This window comes from Anastrepha ludens, chromosome 3, assembly GCF_028408465.1.
Source record: "Anastrepha ludens isolate Willacy chromosome 3, idAnaLude1.1, whole genome shotgun sequence".
Lineage (NCBI taxonomy): Eukaryota > Metazoa > Arthropoda > Insecta > Diptera > Tephritidae > Anastrepha > Anastrepha ludens.
The window spans coordinates 56082435-56098330 of NC_071499.1; the positions used below are offsets into that span (position 1 = coordinate 56082435).

The 15896-nt window shown below is 40.4% G+C and overlaps 1 protein-coding gene across 16 annotated transcripts in view; it reads left to right on the top strand.

Moving 5' to 3' along the window:
* LOC128858012 (glutamine-dependent NAD(+) synthetase) overlaps nucleotides 1-15555 on the top strand; it is a 275347-nt gene extending 259792 nt beyond the window's left edge. For 13 of the 16 annotated variants that reach the window (XM_054093914.1, XM_054093915.1, XM_054093908.1 and 10 more), the window contains 8 exons: nucleotides 910-1312; nucleotides 1386-1475; nucleotides 1551-1716; nucleotides 4009-4154; nucleotides 8569-8818; nucleotides 8897-9768; nucleotides 9830-10052; nucleotides 13676-15555. In XM_054093914.1, the coding sequence (XP_053949889.1) occupies nucleotides 1167-1312; nucleotides 1386-1475; nucleotides 1551-1716; nucleotides 4009-4154; nucleotides 8569-8818; nucleotides 8897-9768; nucleotides 9830-10052; nucleotides 13676-14143 (2361 nt within the window). In that variant the 5' untranslated portion in view covers nucleotides 910-1166 and the 3' untranslated portion in view covers nucleotides 14144-15555. Of the gene's footprint in view, nucleotides 1-643; nucleotides 718-745; nucleotides 832-909; nucleotides 1313-1385; nucleotides 1476-1550; nucleotides 1717-4008; nucleotides 4155-8568; nucleotides 8819-8896; nucleotides 9769-9829; nucleotides 10053-13675 lie in introns of those variants that run through there. The other 3 variants (XR_008453969.1, XM_054093920.1, XM_054093921.1) reach the window with 3 other exon arrangements.
* The last annotated feature ends 341 nt before the right edge of the window (nucleotides 15556-15896 follow it).

Sequence of the window (15896 nt, forward strand, 5' to 3'; positions counted from 1 at the left end):
CTCTATAATTTACACAATTTAATTTGTCCCCTTTTTTATAAATTTGGACTATTAAGCTTGTATACCATTCTTCAGGCTTATTTTCTGTTCTCTAAATTTGAAGTATTATTTCATGTATCTGTCTTATCAACTCTTCTCCGCCATGTTTTATGAGCTCTGTATATTTATACAGTCTTCACCACCTGACTTGCAGTTTTTCAGCTTATCTATTGCTCTGTTCAGGTCATTAAGATCGGGGTCTTCCAGCCGATTTTCTACTGTGTATACAGTACCAAAAGGTTTTATGAGCCACACTACCTTTAAAAGGTTTGGTTCGTAATTTGAAAACTTCTGAGGATAATTATTCAATCAAATAATGAACTTCGCGTATTACAAACCACTTACCATGCGCACACATTTCCCATTCATTACACCTCCCATATGTTTCCAAGTATCCGCTTTGTGAATCAACCACCTCTCCTACTCATTCACTAAGTAGGCCCAAATGACGAATGTTTGATCGATACGACCAATTGGGTGGAGTGGGTTAAATCACAGCAGTTGCCATTTCAGTGCATGGAGAACTGGTTAGTGAAAAAATGCCAGACAACAATAAACAATAACAAAGTTTGAGTGCTGCATAGCGTCACATCGGCCGTTTCTTTTGCCTTTTTCATATCCTTGCAGTTGCATTTATGCTAAGGACTCGACATGCGTCATCACGTGGCGCTCAAACAAGTAATTTATAAATAATTTAGATTTGCAATTTTGTTTTTTCTGCTGACATTGCACTGCCATCCAATTTAATTGCTGCGGTCGTCGCAATTTAAAATCCTTTATTTTTCTTGCAAAGTAATGTAAATTGAATTTCTTGTTCGTATTAATTCGTGAATGCCGCAATAATTTGTATTTTCATCTTTATGATTGCAGATAGTTAACTAGGACACACCTGTTGTTCACAGCGACTATCCTTGTTGTAGTTGTCACATCATTGGGTTCAACGAACACACTCATCCGATACTTGACAATAATCTTACCGCTAACATTTACACCATCAACGCCAGCTTTAAGTCTAAAACCTAAATCAATTTGTGATTTGTGTGCGCATTTTCTTACTGCCATTGCACCACCTCTAGTGCTCTTGTTGTCATCCGTAAACCGTCATCCGTCATCTGTCATTCAGTAAAATGGGTCGAAAAATCACCGTCGCCATTTCAACGCTTAATCAGTGGGCACTTGACTTTGAAGGTAATTTGGCGCGCATTTTGCAATCCATACTGGAGGCAAAGGATATGGGCGCCTGTTATCGTACCGGCCCAGAATTGGAAGTAACGTAAGTTGAGCCAATCTCCACATTTATTTACTTTTTTTGCGAATTGATGTATATTTTTTATTATTTTCAATAGTGGTTACAGCTGCGAAGATCACTTTTTCGAGCCGGACACATATCTGCACTCGTGGGAAACGCTCCTGGAGATAATGCTTTCGCCACTTTGGTAAGCATCTGAAAATTTCTAATTCAACTGAAAATAAAGTAAAGATTTTGTGTACTATCATCATGCATTTTGTAGCGAAAATATGCTCATCGACGTTGGTATGCCGGTTATGCACCGCAATGTTGCCTACAATTGCCGTATTGCCTTCTTCAATCGCCAAATATTGCTCATACGCCCTAAAATGGCAATGGCCGACGATGACAACTATAGAGAATCGCGTTGGTTTACTTCCTGGACAAAGGTAAGATTAATTAAATGCTAAAGGTGCCCTCTACATATTTCGATTCGAATGATTAGCGTTATATCGTTCTTGTGTAGGCTAGCTCCGCGGCTTTCCCCACAGCAAAAACTTCCGCTTGGAAAATACTGCTGTGGTCTGGCAGCTTGATAGGCTGTCTTATCCCTAGTTTTGAGCAGTAAGTGCCCGCTCCCACTCCATCTGAAGTTTTAGAGCCGTCTGTATAGATGTGAAAAGTTCTATGGCCAGGGCTCATGCCTTTGTGCCATCTCTCCTCTTCAATTGTAGTGCGAAACCTTCTCTCTCAACTAAAGTACGGAGTCATGTAGTCTGTACAACCTGAGCTCCACTTTCCTATTGAGCTGTGACCAAAGCTTCTGCAGGTGAATACTACAGCAGCCACTAACTTCCTCGCGGATTTCGCTGCCCGGTTTTCCGCCATAAGATGAATAGGTGGTATGCTGAGTATCATTTCCAGCGCCGCCGTTGGAGTGGTTTTCATCGCTCCTGTTGTGCACAGAGCAGCGAGTCGCTGAATCCTTTCCAGTGGCATTAAGTATGTATGTTAATATTCTTGTCGCAATCCACCATACTAAGCCCCATACAGCAATATCGGTCTAACTACTGCCGTGTAGCACCAATGCATCAGAGAGGGTGATAGATCCCAAATAATGCTCAGCATTCTTTTACATGCGTACCGCGCATTACTGGCCTTTCATCACCCTTTCCTCCACATTGTGCTTCCACCATTACTCAACTCTCAATGAATTCGACAGAATCATCTCTTGAGCAGACGTAAACTATACAGTTTTGTCTAAATTTTTTTGCTAAAAGCAACTTTTTTCCATAATCCTTGTTTCCGTTAACCTAAGCAAACTTTTCATTTTTATTTACAAGCGCTGACTACTTCGTTACTTTTCTCTTAGTTTTCCCACACACTTCATCCATAGATACGCCACAGCAAAGCTGCATTATCTTTGTCACTTCCATCTGCGTGATGTTGTATTCTATTATGTAATTTTTGAGGTAGCAGTGTCTCATAATTTAGTTTTTACGTTCCACTTGAAAGAAGTCTTCCTTCTATAGGGTACAAAGCATAGCATAAGCCATTTGAGAAGCATATAAATGTTGCCGGAGGAGTGGATGGATAAGCCAAAATGAGTTGCTAATTACCATGAATTGCTTATTACCATGAGCAAGAAAAGGATCAAGATAGTTGCTTATGCGGACGATGGAGTCATCCTGATGAAAGGGAACTTTCTCTCGACTATCAGCGGGCTCATGCGTTCAGCGTTAAGAAAAGTGGGCGATCTCAAACGATCTAATGGTTAACCCAGTCAAAGATGGACTAGTTCTGCTCACTAAAAGACATAAGATACCGAGTTTTTAGTTACCGTCCTTAAATGGAGTAACACTAACCCTATCGAACGAAGTCAAGTATCTTGGAATAATTCTAGGCTCAAAACTTTCTTAGAAAAGGAACACCGAGGAAAGTTTGAAGAAAGCTTGTAATGCCCTCTTTATCTGTAAGAGGACATTTGGCAAAAATGGGGCCTGAAACCATATATAAACCACTGAGCGTACAATACGATCATCAGACCTATTTGGACTTATGGAGCTTGCGTGTGGTGGGAGGCGGTGTAGACACAATCCTACTTAAAAAATCTCATAAAAGTCCAACGATTAGCTTGACCAGAGTCATAACAGTTCATAGTGGCCACCATTTTTATATTGACGGCGGCTCAAAAATGGACAATGACACGGGATCGGGAACGTACTCGAAACTATTGCCCTTAAATTGCTCCTTTAAACTCCGAAGACCGGTGTAGCGTCTTCCAAGCTGAGATCTACGCTATAAACAAAGCAGCAAAAACGATAAGACTAATGGACATTCTAAGACTTTTCCCATCCTAATAAAACTGTTGCTGTATTCGCACTGAATACCAAAGAACTCAGCTAGGAAATTTCAGCACACAAAACCTAGTTGTTCCTAATTAAATTGTAATTATTTTTAATTGGTTTGGGGTGGAATTTCTTAGTCGAGTTTTGCTGGAGGAATGCGCCATGACTGCTGCTTTTTGTTTTTGCTTATCCTTTGTAAAAACTACCTGTGCTTCAAACGATTTCTACTGAGGGCAGCGCTAAATTCATATTCGGTATCTGTACATAATTTCAGATAAGTAAGTACAATTCTGTTAATGAATAAATTCTATCTATCAATCGAATCGAAATATAAAGTGAGTCTTTGTGTTTTGCTGACATTTTTTTATTAAATAATTTTATCTTCCTCCCTAGGCTCTTCAAACGGAAGAGCATTATCTGCCACGCATGATCTCTCAACATACCGGCCAGACGACTGCACCATTTGGCGATGCGGTTATCGCTACAAAGGACACCTGCATCGGTTACGAGATTTGCGAAGAACTGTGGAATGTACGAAGGTAGGTTCATTTAAGTCAATTGTCGAAAATTTCGGTTGAGATGCAATAACTGGGTTTTCAAACGCTGTGTTACAAAACACTCAGTTAAGAACTAAGCTTGAGAAAATTTCATCCACAGAATTTTTCTTGGACGCATTTCTTACAAGTTAAGTTTGAAAGGAGTACTGAAAAAATGCTTGATACGACTGGCATGTTTTCTAAATGGTGTAAAATTGTAAGTTAGGGTAGAAAACACAAAATTTAGTGGAATTACTAATTTTTAATCGATAACATAGGCCCACTAAATTCACTTCTTTTCCTCCTTTCTTAAATCGGACTGGCTTCTGCTGCATTTTTTTTAATATCAGTTTTTCAAAATGAAAAATGGTGGATTCAATCAAAAACTTAAGCTAAGATCATTAAACCGAACACTCTGAAATTTGTATAGTCTAAGCGGCGCCACTTTAAATTTTAAAAAACTAACATTGGTGGTAGTAATTTTTATGAGCTAAGCTCACAATACAAATATCATGTCAGTCCATAAGTTCGTGCGTTTTTTAAAGGTGGTTTTAAAATTAATAAAAAAGATGTTTAAAGTATTTATTAATCAATAATATATTTTCCTTCATTTTTTACAAAGTCTTCCCAACGTTTAGGCAAATTTTTAATTCCCTGCTCAAAAATCTTTCGTCCTTGGAGCCAAAATACGCTTCGATATTCCTTTTTATAGCTTCATTTGAGGAGTAGTTCTTATTAATCATATGGCATTGAAGTTAACGGAAAAGGTGATAATCACAAGGTGCAATATCTGAATAGTATGGAGGATGCGGCATTAGATCCCATCCGAGCTCGTTCAGCTTACCTAATGTTTGCCTTAGGGTATGAGGTCTTGCGTTGTCGTGGTGAAACAAAACTTTGCGTCTATTCACTAAAGACGGTCGATTTTTGTTAAGTGCCTCATTCAGGTTTGATAGCTGATGGGAATAGTAATCAGCAGTTATGGTCTGGGGTCGGTTCTGGTATTTCATCTTTATCTAACCATTGGCGTTTGCGCATAGGATTATTGAAAAGGACCCATTTTTCATTACCAGTAACGATACGGTTCAAAAAACTTTCATTTTCATTTTCAAGCCATTGCAGCAGCTGAGAACACACATTCACTCTCTGCTGAAGGTTGGCCACGGAAAGTCTATGCGGAACCAATTTTCCCAGCTTTGAAACCTTTCCCAACTGAACCAGGTGCCTGTGAACTGTTCCATGCGATGAATTTAACCTCTGAGCTATCATATCGACTGTCAAATTTGGCTCAGCTTCGACGAGTTCGAGCTAGGCGTCGGAGTTAAAGACTTCAGGACAACCGGCATCCTCCACGTCGCAGTTACCACTTCGAAATTTTGAAAGCCACTTCTGCGCAGTCCTTACACTCGCGGTATCCTCTCCGTGAACAGTGTTTATTTCTGCAGCAGCAGTTGTTGCATAAAAAAATACAAAATATGCCTCTTATACGCGTTCGAAGATTCCATTTTATTTTTTAACAACACGTGCTTCTATCGATTGCTTCTGCGATTAATATCACTTGTTGAATGCACAATATATCAAAGAAAATATAAATAGTTCCGTTATATTCCGCGAATAATTTGTTGTATGCAAAAAACGTACAAAAGTGAAATTAAATATGCGCGAACTTATGGACTGTCCGATACTACTCAATCCTAAGCACTGGAACTTAGAGCGTAGAATCCATTGATATCAAAGGTTTTTTTTCTAATGAAACTTCTAAAAATACCCAAATTAATGCGACTTTGACGTCATGGGCACTTTTGTGCTCCAGAATCTTCAAAATCGTGTTCAACGCACAAAAATAGATCGGTAGTCTCATATAAAAAAAAAATTAAAAAAAAAACAAATGAAATTTAAATTTAAATTTGAATAGGTCGGGCCAAGGAGCACTAAAAGATTTGGTGGCTCCTAAAACACTGAGGCTAAAAAGCCTGTATTTAGGGCTTTGGAAAGTATCAGAAAAAGATATAGGAAAGAATGGAGACAGAGACAGAGGTAGTAAGTCCTGTGAGAATTTTTCAGATTCTTTTGTAAATCTGCATATATTACTCATTCTCACGATATCGGAACGCAAAACTCGTAGCCTTGCTTTAGCAAAGGCAAGACACTCACAGAAAAAGTGCTCAGTGCTATCCGCCTCCTCCAAACAAGACAGTAATTGTTGTTGACTTATCGCTAGCATCAATGAATGAAAAATAGTCTAGAGGCCTCAAATGACTTGATCTTTGAGACGAGTGTCTAAATTCATTGTTAGAGACATTTTGTCACCAAACCCTTCCTTCAACAAATCAGTGGTTTATCCTACAGTATGGCAGGCCAACTGGAGCCACAAATCTTTCAGCCCAAGTTTGCACACATTTGGTGGCAAAAAGTTGTTGAGTATAGCTCTTTGCGGGTTGTTGCTGTTCCAACAGCTTCAAACACATTTAAGAATGCTAGTGGAGTGACAGTTTTTGATCGAATATAAATCGAGGTCGCTTCTGTAGCGCGAACGACATCAATGCTGATATATTGGTTTGTTTCGTTTTTAAAAAAGTATGGAGATTTTTCATCTCTTAAGAGTTCCGCTAGTTGATAAGTCACTTTTTTGCAAGATCATTTACAAAGCCCCACAAAGAAGTGGAAGTAATCTGGAATTAATGATGTAGTTATGCCGAAAATTGGACAAAGCCCTCTGAATATTTTATATTCCACTGTTCACGGGCACATTAAAAAATTGTACTAAAATGTAGTACGAAAGCAAGATTTCGAAAGTGCTTCAAAAGCTTACATAAGTATTTAGAATTCTTGAAATTAAGCGATGACTATTAACAAATGCTTGTGGCCCTTTTATAAAATGTATAGCATTTCTGCTAAAAGATTGCGCTGTAAGGTTTTAGCGAATTTGTCTTGAACCTTTCAGATCAGAACGCTGAAAACATAGTAAAGCAAAGCATTGGGGCAAATAATTCTATTTGAAAATTTAAATTTATTGAAAAGTCCAACTACTGAACCGGGCGGTAGTATACTACAACGATGCAGGGATAGATCTTTCCCAAAATATGTTTTTTTTATTTATTTAATTTTTTAATACAAGGTGAACCAAAACAAATAAGGCTGGCGTCATAAAGTCACGTGCGCTGGAAGTCACATCTCTAGCTGAGTTCCAGCGAAAGCTTGGTGACATTCGGTTCAGTGGAAGCGAAGTCATTACGTCTAAAATGTCAGTATGTTTGTGTCATCGGTACAAAAATGAGTTTCGAACAAAGAGCTAATATCAAATTTTGTTTTAAAATCAGTAAAAAGTTTAGCGAAACATTTGAATTGATGAAGAAAGTTTATGACGATGATTGTCTATTTCCTGCCAGAGCTCATGAGTGGTTTACATGTTTCAGAGATGGTTGTGAGGACGTAAACCGAAAACTCCATCGAAATTGTTCGTAAATTTATCAAAAATGAACCGAAATCATCGTTAAAATTCATGGACTCGGAGGTGAATGTCTCCAAAACATCGATTTATCGCCTTTTAACTGATTATTTGGGCTTACCAAAGGTCTGTGCACGTTTCATTCCGCACAAGTTAACTGAGAACCAAAAATTGCTCAGAATTGAACATTTGAAAGACCTCATTAAAAAGTCGAGAAAAGACGAGAACTTCCTTTACAACATTGAAACTGGTGATGAAATGTGGTGTTTGAAACATGAACCTGAAACTAAGCGTCGAAGTGTCGAATGGAAGGCCCCAGACGAGCCACCACCAAAAAAATCGCGTTTGGAGAAGTCAAAAAACAAGTCGATGCTCATTTGTTTTTACGATTCCAAGGAAAATATCCACAGGGAGTTCGTGCCAACGAGCCAAACCGTCAATGCAATTTTCTATCTTGGCGTTTTTTGGAAGGAAACTGGCGCTCATTGCATGGTAATGCACCATATCATCGATCCACTCTTGTGACTGATTTTTTGACTAGATATCGCATTTTAACCATCAATACCTCCCAGTTTTAGCCGGATATGGCTCCCTGTGAGTTCTACCTATTCGGAAAGGAAAACGTTTTGCGTCCGTCAAAGCAACCCAAAAGGCTTGTACCGACATTCTACAGAACATTCCGGTCAATGACCTGAAAGACTCTTTCGAAAAGCTTTTAAATCGCGTCAAACCGTTTATCGAGGCCACAGGGGACTATTTTGAATAAATAAACTCGAAGTTATCAGAACAAAGCTCCTGTTGTTTCTATTTTAGCTCATTCTTCTTCATTTTGGACTTCACCTTGTATATCTCTGCATCTCTGAATACTCAAATATAATATTTAAATTTTAAGGTTTACATTTACCGCACAATAACTACTCGAAACGTACATCTCTAAAATCTCTACACTTACTCCACTCCTATTTTCAGCAAACATATCGACATGTCACTTTCGGGAGTTGAGATCATTGTTAACGGTTCTGGATCTTATATGGAACTGCGCAAAGCGCACATTACCACCGATCTGATGCGCAATGCCAGCTTCAAGGCAGGTGGCGCCTATCTGTTCAGCAACTTACGGGGTTGCGATGGGCAACGTATCTACTTCAATGGCTGCTCGGCCATAGCCATGAATGGCGAAATTGTCGCCAGAAGCAAGCAATTTGCTCTGCAGGATGTGGTATGTTCTCTGCGCATAATTTTGAAATCCCACACTATTTTCGAATTCAATTAACTTCTGATTTTTACTGCATTCCAGGAAGTCACTTTGGCCACCATTGATCTCGAAGAGATACGCTCGTATCGCGTCTCGCTACGTTCTCGCTGCAATTACGCCGCCTCCGCGCCGAGCTATCCGCGCATCACTTGTGACTTTGAGATGTCAACACACAATGACATCTTCAAAAGTTCTTCCACACCACTGCAGTGGATTTATCATTCACCCGAGGAGGAAATTGCCATGGGCCCTGCCTGCTGGTTATGGGACTACCTACGGCGTTCTGGCCAAGGTGGCTTCTTTTTGCCGCTCAGCGGTGGTGTTGACTCCAGCAGCTCCGCCACTATTGTATACTCCATGTGCCGCATGATCGTGAATGCCGTGCAAGGCGGTGATGCCCAGGTACTACACGATATCCGAAAAATACTCGCCGACTCCGAGTACACACCCGATAATCCGGCAACTCTTTGCAATCGCTTGCTAGTCACATGCTTCATGGGTAGCGTCAACTCTAGCAAGGAGACACGGCGTCGGGCGGCACAGCTGGCTAATCAGCTGGGCAGCTATCACATCGAAATCAGCATTGACACTGCCGTGAATGCGCTGTTGAGCATTTTCAATGCGGTTACTGGTCTCACGCCACGCTTCCGCACGCAGGGCGGATGCGCGCGTCAAAATCTAGCGCTGCAGAACATACAATCGCGCATACGCATGGTGCTGGCGTATATGTTTGCGCAACTTATGTTGTGGGTACGCAATCGGCCAGGTGGATTGTTGGTGCTTGGCTCGGCGAATGTAGACGAAGCCTTGCGCGGCTATATGACGAAATACGATTGCTCATCGGCGGATGTAAATCCTATTGGCGGAATTTCGAAAACCGACTTGCGACGCTTTCTCAACTATGCGAAGGAAAAGTGAGTTTTAGACATATTTGTCAAGCTATTTTTTGTAATACATACTTCACTCGGCTTGCAGATTTAATTTAACTGTGCTGGAGTCAATTATTGAAGCGCCTCCCACTGCCGAACTGGAGCCACTGCAAGATGGCCAACTCGTACAAACAGACGAACAGGATATGGGCATGACTTATGTGGAGTTGAGTGAGTACGGACGTTTGCGTAGGCAGGCGCGCTGTGGACCATACAGCATGTTTTGTAAACTGGTGGCTACATGGCACGCTGATCTGAGTCCCAAAGAGGTGGGTAAAGTAAATTTTCGTGTAATATGAACAAGTACAAATCTTTTAATAATTATAGATAACAGATAGTAGATAATAAATAACAGATGATTGATGATGCATAACAGATAATGCACAGTGAAGGACTTAAGCCTACATAAATTTTTTTGAAAAAAAAACGGTTATGTAGTTTATTCATAAATATACAAAATTTCACTTCCTTTATAACAAGAAAATTAACAAAACAACATAATAAAAGTCTGCATACATCCAACTGCTGTGGCTCACTCAAGCAAAGCAAGCATTGAAAAAGTCTGGCTCGAGGAAAGAGATGCTCTGAGGAAGCAGATAGGCGACATCGTTCTGAGCAACATAATGAGCAAACAGATCGAACGCGAGGACGGCTGGAAGGCGGTAAAGTGTCTCTTTAGCGGTAAAGTGTCTCTTTAGTAAAGTGTCATCGAGGACTTATTAAGGAAAAACACAGTGCAACAAAGCGAAACCGCATGGATGGAGACACAAGAAGGCGAGCCTACAGCATGGAAGGTTTCTAAAAATACGGTGCACCCAGACGTGGGTGAATAGAATTGGTCCTTCATGTATGTCATTCCTGGCCTTCCCGAAGTAATGCAGAAATTAGTCCCGGGAAGGGTGTCTCCCCAGAAGGGGAGGAGCGATTATTTTAGTGGCCGCACCACTCGACGTAGTAGACCACGGTCCCTGTAAGTACGAAGGCTTTTTGAACCCTTCCTCACCCATCAAAAACAAAAAAAAGCTTGAAAAGTAGCAGTAAAGCACCGTTTTTTGAAAACTTCGGTTTGTCGCTGTGGATAAAATAATGAGCACGAAAAAAGGAAAATTTCTTCTGATTTAAGAAAATTCGCGGTTAAGCACAGGAAAGAATGTTTCGCCGAAATTACAAATTTAAGTCGAGCAACGGCCAGGTTAAAACGATTGTTAAGAATTACGAAAAAACTAATTCGCATGAAAATAAAAAGCGAGCCGGCCATCCAAAGAAGCTGGCCAGATGAGACGTAAGCACCTTTTTAAGAGAAGTCGACAAAAATCCGAGACTTAGTGCTCCGAAAGTAATCCAACATATAATCGAGACATCTAGAGAAAGTGCTCACCCAAGAATTATTCAAAGATATCTTAGTAATAGTGGATATTTCAGCAGAGCACCACGTAAAAAGCCTCTGATTTGAGAAAAACCCCGTCACCTTCAGCTTGAGCACGGGCACAAGGCAAAGAAATGGATTTCTGGTCTAATGTTATATTTACTGCTGAATCGAAATATGGAGGAGAAAAAATGCGGATATGGAAATGAAAATATTGATTCCCACCGTCAAGCACGGTTAAGGTAGTGTAATGGTATGGAGAGCTTAAGCTGCATCTGGCCTTGGAGAAAGATGACCTTTATTACAGGTACTATGGAACAAATATGAGAACATATCAACTTTTGGGCCCATCAGTGGAATGTTTGAGTCTTGAGCAAGGCTGGGTTTTCCAACAAGACAATGTTCCTAAGCATACTGCTCTAATTGTCAAAGAATGGATCTTATATTACCCACCCAGCTAACTACACATAACGCCGCAGAGTCAGGATTTAAAGCCGATGCATATTTGGGAGAGAGAGAAAAGTTCGACGAAGTATAGTAAGTGACGCAAAATCAATTAAAAAAAAGTTGATAGAGGCATATAACCAAATAAGGTGGGATCAGCTTACCCAACTTGTTGGATCAATGCCACGATGCTTTCAAGCAGTGGTTGTTATCGGTGGTGGACCGGTATTCAAAAAAGACGGTTTTAAAATTAATAATTTTTTTTTCGACTAATTGAACTACGAAAACTTTTGTCGTTCCGCTTTTTTGCTGTTTTGTTTATTTTTTTTGTTATAAAGCAGGTAAAATAATAACTCCAATTTTTATAAATTTTTGAATAATATGAATTCCGAAAAAACTGCAACGAAGGTTTTTTTTAAATACCTTCTGAGAAATAAGAAAATATGCTGCTGTATGTAGACTTAAGCCCTGCACTGTATACTTCTTCTTCTTAATTGGCGCTATAACCGCTTACGCGATTTTGGCCGAGTTTAGCAAAGCGCGCCAGTCGTTTCTTTCTCGTGCTAACCTGCGCCAGTTGGACACACCAAGTGAAGCCAAGTCCTTCTCCACCTGATCTTTCCAACGCAGAGGAGGCCGCCCTCTTCCTCTGCTACCACCAGCTGGTACCGCATCGAATACTTTCAAAGCCGGAGCGTTTGTATCCATTCGGACGACATGACCCAGCCAACGTAGCCGCTGGATCTTTATTCGCTGCGCTATGTCTATGTCGTCGTAAAGCTCATACAGCTCATCGTTCCATCGTCTGCGATATTCGCCGTTGCCAACGTGCAAAGGTCCAAAAATCTTACGCAGAATCTTTCTCTCGAACACTCCAAGCGTCGCTTCATCGGATGTTGTCATCGTCCAAGCTTCTGCGCCATACGTTAGGACGGGCATGATGAGAGTCTTGTAGAGTGTTAGTTTTGTTCGTCGAGAGAGGACTTTACTGCTCAGTTGCCTACTTAGTCCAAAGTAGCACTTGTTGGCAAGAGAGATTCTACGTTGGATTTCAAGGCTGACATTGTTATCGGTGTTAATGCTGGTTCCTAAATAGACGAAGTCTTTTACAACCTCGAAATTATAACTGTCTACAGTGACGTGGGTGCCGATACGCGAGTGCGCCGACTGTTTGTTTGAAGACAGGAGGTACTTCGTTTTGTCCTCGTTCACCACCAGACCCATTCGCTTTGCCTCTTTGTCCAGTTTGGAGAAGGCAGAACTAACAGCGCGGTTGTTAAGGCCGATGATGTCAATATCATCGGCATACGCCAGCAATTGTACGCTCTTATAAAAGATTGTGCCTGAGCGATTAAGTTCTGCGGCTCGCACGATGCTCTCCAACATCAGGTTAAAGAAGTCACACGACAGGGAGTCACCCTGTCTGAAACCTCGTTTGGTATCAAACGGCTCGGAGAGGTCCTTTCCAATTCTGACGGCGCTGTTGGTGTTGAGCAACGTCATCTTACATAGCCGTATTAGTTTTGCGGGGATACCAAATTCAGACATCGCGGCATACAGGTAACTCCTTTCCGTACTGTCGAATGCTGCTTTGAAGTCGACGAAAAGATGGTGTGTGTCGATTCTCCTTTCATGGGTCTTTTCCAAGATTTGGCGTATTGAGAATATTTGGTCGATGGTAGACTTTCCAGGTCTGAAGCCACACTGATAAGGTCCAATCAGTTGGTTGACGGTGGGCTTCAGCCTTTCACACAATACGCTCGCTAGAACCTTATAGGCGATATTTAGAAGACTAATCCCGCGGTAATTGGCACAAATTGCAGGATCGCCCTTCTTATGGATTGGGCAGAGCACACTTAAATTCCAATGCATTGTATACTAGGTTATAGATAATAGTTAATGGTTAAAAGATAATAGAAAAAAGTAGTAGATATTAAATAATAGATAATTAAAAAAAGTAGTACAGGGGCTTCCAGAAATTTCAAGATTATTTATTGCAAATACTAGACACTATTTTTTTAATATATTTTCAATTTCTTAATATTTACCATCAAATATAACTCAATCGGTCTTCAATTTTAGGTCGCCGACAAGGTAAAGCACTTCTTCCGTTGCTATGCCATTAATCGTCACAAGATGACTGTGCTCACGCCATCGGTGCACGCCGAAAGCTATAGTCCTGATGACAATCGATTCGATCATCGTCCATTCTTGTATCGCGCCAACTGGAGTTGGCAATTCAAGGCCATCGACGATGAGGTGGAGAAACTGCAACCCGGCTACACGCCCACCTCAACGCATATGCGTCCGAGCAGCGATGATATGTTGTCGCACGAATGCTTGCATCCTTCCGCACATCGCTCGTCACATTTGGGTTCGAAGAACTCATCGCCATTATCGTGCTCTTCCATCGAAGGTGGTGGCGCTGGCGGCATCGGTGCTGGACCCAGCGGCAGTATGGGTACTTTGGGTAAAAAGCCCAGCGGCTATTCAAAGATTCATGTGAATGTGCTCGGCAAGATTAAGGATCGCACTGGCATACCGGTTTAGGATATGTGGTTTGAGGAATGGCGTTTGGAAGTTTGTGTCACAACGCAGCGGGTGAATAGGTAATGCAAGTGGAGGTGTGCCAGCTTATAGGCGTGACATTATATTTTTAATTATTATCCAGTTGGGTGTTTAAACAGTTTTTCAATTTCCTTAATTTCTTTCAAGAGGCAAAGACTAGGATAAGTTTTTTTTTTCTTTAAATGTCTTTAAAGATATGAAAGTTAATAGATTTGCCAATTTACAAAGTAAAGTCCAAAATAAACCAGACTGAGCTAAAATAGAAGCGACAGGAGCTTGGTTCTGATAACTTCGAGTTTATTTAATCAGAATTGTACCCTCTGGCCTCGATAAACGGTTTGACGCGATGTAAAATCTTTTCGAAAGAGTGTTTCAGGTCATTGACTAGAATGTTCTGCAGAATGTCGGTACAAGCCTTTTCGGTGGCTTCTACGGACGCAAAACGTTTTCCTGTCCGAATAGGTAGAAGTCACAGTGAGTGATTGATGGTTAAAATGCGATTTCTAGTCAAAAAATCAGTCACAAGAGTGGATCGATGAGATGGTGCACTACCATGTAATAAGCGCCAGTTTCCTCCTTCGAGGTATTCAGGGCGAATTCGACGAATGCGATGCAACAAACGCTTCAAAACGCTAAGATAGAAAATTGCATTGACGGTTTGGCTCGTTGGCACGAATTCCCTGTGGATATTTCCTTTGGAATCGTAAAAACAAATGAGCATCGACTTGATTTTTGACTTCTCCAAACGCGATTTTTTGGGTGGTGGCTCGTCTGGGGCCTTCCATTCGGCACTTTCACGCCTTTTTTAGGTTCATGTTGGAAACACCACATTTCATCACCAGTTTCAATGTTGTAAATGAAGTTCTGGTATTTTCACCCCTCTTTAATGAGGTTTTTCGAATGTTGAATTCTGAGCAATTTTTGGGTTTCTGTTAACTTGTGTGGAATGAAACGTGCACAGACCTTTCGCAAGCCCAAATGATCAATTAAAATGCGATAAATCGCTGGTTTGGAGATACTTAACTCCGATTCCAAGAGTTTCAGCGATGATTTCAGTTCATTTTTGATAAATTTACGAACAAATTCGATGAAGTTTTCGGTGCATTTTGGGCGGCCCGTATGTTCACTGTCATTTAGGTCCTTACAACTATCTCTGAAACGTGTAAGCCATTCAATAACTCTGACAAGAGATAGACAGTCGTCATCATAAACTTTTTTCATCAATTCAAATCTTTCGCTAATCGTTTTACCGATTTTAAAACAAAATTTGATATTAGCTCTTTTTTTGAAACTCATTTTTGTACCGATGACACAAACATACTGACACTTTAGACGCAATAACTTCGCTTCCACTGTACCGAATGTCACCAAGCTTTCACTAGAAGTCAGCTAGGGATGTAACTCATTAAAAAGATGAAGATGGCGCTATCAAAAGCATTTTTATGACGCCAGTCTTGTCTCTTTTGGACTTCACCTTGTAGAATATATATTTAAATTTCGTATTCTTTAATATTTTCCTCAACTGTAGGCCAAAAGATTTGCCTATTTTTTAATAATAATTTCAATATATACCTATACAAATGCGTTTACAAAAATAATGTGCCCATCTATAATAAATTTCTCTCAATTTCGTTAAATTTTAGAAAATTTCTTCTATAGCCTTCATTTAAAAAAATTCTTAAAAATCTTATAAATTATTTTAAACAGTTTGGTTTAAAACTTGGTTAGAATACTG